Source organism: Panulirus ornatus, chromosome 59 (assembly GCF_036320965.1).
Source record: "Panulirus ornatus isolate Po-2019 chromosome 59, ASM3632096v1, whole genome shotgun sequence".
Taxonomy (NCBI): domain Eukaryota; kingdom Metazoa; phylum Arthropoda; class Malacostraca; order Decapoda; family Palinuridae; genus Panulirus; species Panulirus ornatus.
Window position 1 is genome coordinate 3,516,260 of NC_092282.1, and position 6,000 is coordinate 3,522,259.

The 6,000-nt window shown below is 46.2% G+C and overlaps 1 protein-coding gene across 1 annotated transcript in view; it reads right to left on the reverse strand.

Annotated features, from left to right (window-relative positions):
• The window catches only part of LOC139767190 (serine/threonine-protein kinase tousled-like 1), a 172,898-nt gene extending 169,905 nt beyond the window's left edge, over nucleotides 1-2,993 (reverse strand). The window contains exon 1 of the mRNA XM_071696259.1: nucleotides 2,319-2,993. Coding sequence (XP_071552360.1) covers nucleotides 2,319-2,325 — 7 coding nt within the window. The 5' untranslated portion in view covers nucleotides 2,326-2,993. The remainder of the gene's footprint in view (nucleotides 1-2,318) is intronic.
• Between the last annotated feature and the right edge of the window lie 3,007 nt (nucleotides 2,994-6,000).

Genomic DNA, 6,000 nt, shown 5'->3' on the forward strand with positions numbered 1-6,000 from the left:
CACTGCTGTCCTTTCACCTTCCTTTGTTACACACACTCACACTCTCTCTTAGGTAGTACTTACTACCTCTTCATCGTCCCATCTATACATATTCTCTCTCTCTCTCTCTCTCTCTCTCTCTCTCTCTCTCTCTCTCTGCATTCTTCCGTTCTCCTATTTTCTCCCTCACTCGAACTTCGAGTTTTTGTCTCTCTCCTATCTTTCTCACTTTAGCATTCTTTATTTAGATTCTATCACTATATTCTCTCTCTCTCTCTCTCTCTCTCTCTCTCTCTCTCTATCACACTACTACCTGCTGCATTAATTCGTCGTCTCCTCTCTTTATTCCCTTCGATGCAACATTCCTCTATCTCACTCTCTCTGCAACCGCCTCCCCTTCAGCGTCTACGTCATTATCAATACATCCCACCATCACCCTCAGCCCATCACTACACCCCTAACATCATTCCTGCATTACCTTCGCCCATCAGTAAACGCCCTTAGCATTAACCCGCCCATCAGTAAACGCCCTTAGCAATACCCCCGCCTTTCAATAAAAGCCCTTAGAATCACCCCTTGCACCACCTCCACCCATCACGACATCCTAGCATCACCCCCGCCCATCACCACACCGCTAGACACCTGATCAGTTGGTGTCCTCGTGACGTGTTTCGCAATACCGTTCCTCCGCCCTCCCCTCCTGTACTTCACTCGTTATAAAACTTCTCCCCCAGACGACTGGCTCTCTACCCCGTCACCCTCCCTCCTAATTTTCCTCAATCCCTGTATCGTTCCCTCCCCCTTCGTGTTTTCTTCTACAACATCTCTTCCTCCCCTTCCCCACAGCCTTACCTCCTCCCTCTGTCTCTCCCTTCGGCTTCCCTCCTCTCCCCTGACCCTCCCTCCGGCTACCCTCCTCTCCCCTGACACTCCTCCCTCCATCCAGGACGGGCCAAGCCCACCCTCACATCCCCCCCCCTCCCACCCCATCCTCAACCTCACCACTCCATAAGTCCACCACACACCCTCTCTTTCTTTCCTTCCTTCTCTCACTTTTCACTTCATCCTTTTATTTCTTATGGTATAATACAGTTCTCTCGTGTGTCTGCATTCGTTTCATTATCAAGTAATTTTTCCTCTATTCCCCATCTTTGTTTTCAACGGTAATGGCTTCCATATCTAAACTTCTGGTGCCAGCAACTGCCTTTTGTCTCATTATTATAAGACTAAATCTCAACATCTGTCCTTCCTGTCGCTCCCTCTTGCTCCCCTTTCATTATTTTTCCAGCATTTCCCTCTGTTTACTAACACTTCCTCCCCTGTTCGGTTATCAATTAATCTACCTTTTGTTCTGCCTGACTTATCATTGTGTCATTTACCCCTATCACCAACATTCCCTTGGGAGACTATTTCTCTCGTGTGTTTTTCTTATAATGTAATACAACGAAGTTAATTTTTCAGGAGTAACCATGTCTGGTGTGTGTTATAAGGCTTCCCCATCATCCAGGCCGCTAAGTCTGCTTCATATGGGCGTGGATCCCCACCCTCCCTCGCTTCTTTCCGCCTGGTGACGTGTTCCCGTGGAAAAACAAAAACTTGTTTCGCTTCGTAATGCATACCACAATATAGACATTTCTTGTGCCATCGGAAAAATAATCCGCAGGTATAGTCCAGCGCAAGAGTCTTGCAAGAATACATACAAATTCTTGTGCCATACGATGGAGTGATAGACAAGACGTTCAGGTTAAATGCGAACGCACCCGTGATAGGGAGGGGTGGATGGGGAGGGGGGATGGCGGATGCCTGGGGGAAGGGGAGGGGGGGAGAGCAGAGACCTTGGCCCGACACGCTGAGGTACTGATATCTGTGTCATGCCCTTTGCTGCTCTGTAATAGTCGTCACAAGATAAACTCCCCCTATTATACGTTCTAAACACACTAACGAATACGTCACTATATCACAAAAATACAAATGGAGAGTTGTTGCCGAGAGCCGAGCTGAGAGGAGTCAAAACATGAGCTGGCCGTCTGGCTGTCACAGGGACTACGGTGAATGAGCCCGAATACACCAGGCCTGCCAACAGATCTTCTTCCCCAAATATAACACACTCACCTCAGGACATTAAACTACCGATTACAACACAACCTTAGATGGGAAAGTGATCGATAATTGCATTCTACTGTGTACTCGTATACCAGAAGCCAAATTTAGCACGTAACAATACCAAATACGCAACACAAAAAAAGTAAACAAAAAAATGGTTCTCGTCCCTATGCTTGTTCGGATCCGTAGTCGTCACCGAGGCAGCACGAGTTGTCTATTGCTGTTTCGCTTCTTACCTGACATGGTAGAAGGTGTTTGGAGTTTTTGACGATAAAGGCGGCTTGTTTTTAAACATCACAGCGTAGAATCCATGGGAACACTTTGGTATAAGGTAAAATACGAGGTTAAAACTTCACTGTTGACTGTCTGCCAAGTGGGGGTCGCTAGCAGACCTACTAGTGGCCACCGCCATCGGGCAGGGAAGATCGTTTGATTTTCACCGTGTTTTCTGAGTTATACTTCACTTTTAAACATTTCGAATGCACAGTAATCACAGTATACTGCCCCTGCTAGAACTTTCGGGGCAAAATATCACTGGTAAGGACGTGACAGCCGAGAACTCAGGACGAAAACTGTGGCTTGCAGTGGTCTCCCCGGCGGCCTGAGCACAGAGCAACGAGGCTTACACAGATTCCGACGTGCTACTCTTTAACGCGGGGCCGGCTAGTCAGCGACGCCCACCAGCTCCCACACGCACACACGCACACGCACACGCAAATTGTCCTGGCAAGTCCACGGGTGAACACCTAAGACCCCTGAGTCAACCCCAAACCAAAGGAGAGAAAATGTACCGAGGGTAGACCTTAATAAACTTCGAGTTCTCCCACTTGGAAAACTTTAGGTTAATTGCCCGTCCATCGGGTGGAACTCTTGGTTTAGATGTGTTACGTATCGGAAGCCTAGTTTTTTAGTGGGTGTCAGGAAGCAGCTCTAGCGACTTTCCCGAGGACGATGTCAGCGCCACCAGAGCAACCTTCCATGCGGCGGATGTCGGCAACTTCCATCATTTACATAGATGGGTTGTGGTCGGCCGCTGGCAGCAGACTTTCTTGCTTGTGTCGGGGCTGGGCTACTCACACACCACGGGACTCCTTGCGGGTGGTGGGAGGTGATGTGGCGCCATTATCTTTAATGAGTGGGACATTGTGTAAGCTTAGAGAGGAAGCACCTCTCCTGGTGCACCTCTAGTTATGGTCGTATATTGATTTACATTAATAAAAAAAGTTACGTGTTTTACTCAGTCATTTCTTTTGTAACTTTTATATATTTTTTCTTTATATTCGTTACATATTTTCTTCACTTTTTTCTTTTTTTTTTTAGACGTTTGTTCATTGTTGGTCCCTCTAACTAAACCGTTGCCTATTGTAGATTTAGACAAATAGGAATTTCCTATTAAACATTTTTATGACAGCCTCTTTATTGTTTTGTCTTGACAGATGTCACTGTCTGTCGGTCTGGCTGCTGCTTGTGACATCATCATTATCCTTGCCTTCAGTGGTAGACATCGCCAACCTTACCAAAGACTAAAGGTAAAATGTCTTAGTTCTGGTGACTGTGACGTCATCATTCCGGCCTTAGTGACAGTGATATTATTAACCAGGTCTGTGGTGAAAGTGATATCACCTCGGCTTACGATGGCAGCGACATCATTCATCCCGGTCTGAGATGTCGGTGACGTCATCTACTTTTTTGTAGAGTGACGTCATCTTCCCTGCCTCTGATGGTATAAGTGACCCCTCTCCCCTCCCCACAGACCTGCTAAGAGCCACGTCTTCAGGTCCGACTCTGGTGGCAATGAAGTGACCAGCCAGAACTTCTATGGTAGTGACGTCCTCGTAAAGTTTCTTTCGGCAGTGACGTCATGGAGCCGGCTTGTGGTGGTAGACTAAAGTCACTGTGTTGTTGACGTTATCATCCCACGGTATGGTGGTAGTGACGTCAAACTCCTATCCAATAATGGTAGTGACGCCTGCCTTAGGCGGAAGTGACGTCATCACCCCATCGGCGGTGGTCAATGACGTCATCACCCAACTCGTAGTGATATTGATCATCATTCGGATCCCTGATGGTGAGCAACATCATCATCCCTCCCTGTGGCAGCAGTGACGTCATCATACACATTGTTGTGGTGGTGGACATCGTCATTAAGTCTTGATTGCAAGAAATGAATTGAGTTGATTTTTCTTTTACGATGGGGGCCCCGGACATGGACAAAAGACCACGTCAAGTTCTGGCCTTAATGGAAGTATGGGGAGGTTAATGAAAGGGAAAAAGAATAGATAAGAGAAAGTATTCACGAACTTTGGAGGAAGATAGAAAAAAACTTAAAAAGTGTCAGGTCATAGTTATTGGGAAAGATATGAGAAGGTATAGGGTTCTTAAGCTTAGAGGTGTAAGGAAAGAAACAGTTGTCAAAACGGCCCACCTTTGAGTTGCCGATGGCCACACAATAATCATGTGACGCAGCGGCTCGCCGGGTATTGTATGGTCTAGCTAGTGGTGGGGGAACACAAGCAGCCAGCTCTCGGGAGAAGAAACCAAAGTAATACCTGTAGGAGAGGGAAAGTGAACCAACATTGTGGCGTAGGGCAAGTGGTGACAAAATATAACATTCCGGTTTGTAGGGGGTGGTGAAGATGTCTCTCTCTCTCTCTCTCTCTCTCTCTCTCTCTCTCTCTCTCTCTCTCTCTCTCTCTCTCTCTCTCTCTCATACACACACACACACTTAAGGAAAACGGCATGCAAGATCATCCTCGGAACCTCAACTTACCCACCAAGAATCACTTAATACACAGGAGGTCCTCCCGATTCTCGCCAAACCAATCACCCGGACTTCACCCAACAGTCCAGGTAGAAGCTACCCTCCCCATCGTCGCCACCGTCACCTCCTGCCGCCAGAAATCCCTCGTCCCCCGAGTTGCTAATGAAGTTGGGCAGCGCATCGAGCCCGTCCCCCAGCTGGTGCAGACTGCTACAAGAACAGCCCCGTCCCAACGCTTATAAACATTCTAAATAACACTTTAATGTTTGTATAAAAGCTGTTAAGACACCCTCCTCCCTTCTCAGAGCTCCCACATCTTTATTGTACGTATTCTCTCCTTATCTTTCTCAGAAATTCGCTACATTTATCAATAAACCATTAATCATTATTATTATTATTATCATTATTATTATTATTATTATTATCATTATTATTATTATTATTATTATCATCATTATCATTCACACAAACGCACACACACGAGCACAATTTGCTTCTCTGTCTCGACCCTCTTCTGACTCGACAACCAGACCAGCAGCATCATCAGCATACTAGTGGCTGCCCATCTCGCACTCGCCTCACGTAGCGTTCCCTCCATAAAAACACCAAGTTAACATATTCCACACAACCTTGGTGCATTCCTTCATTTATTCACCATTACTTACTGTCTCACACACGCGTGCTACTTCCAATTACAGATGTTCATTAAAAGAATTAACATTTTCCCTCACGTATGCCATGAAGAGTCAATAATTTCCCTACAACGCTATTTCCTCGATTCACTCTTAGCAACGTTTCCTCGTCTTTCAGTCGTTCGTGCCAAAGCAAAACTCACTCTTCAACCAAGTACTTCACGAATTATCATAAGAAAATCCGTACCCTTGTACGATTCAAGCGATGATGTCGAGTTTCTTCGGCCGTCACCCATCAAAGGCTTCACTTCCCTATTGTCAGATACTGGGCACAATGACCAACGCTCTTCTCTCCCCAACCATTTAAATGACTTTTACTTCCACTCTTCTCGGTCTGACTCGCTACCCTATTCATAACTCTTTTCAGTTTATACACTGTTCACCAAATGGCGTCCTAGATGTCTCTTCCTTGTATGTCAACTGACTGTCATATTTCTTTCTTGTATCTCCCCTGATGATGTGATC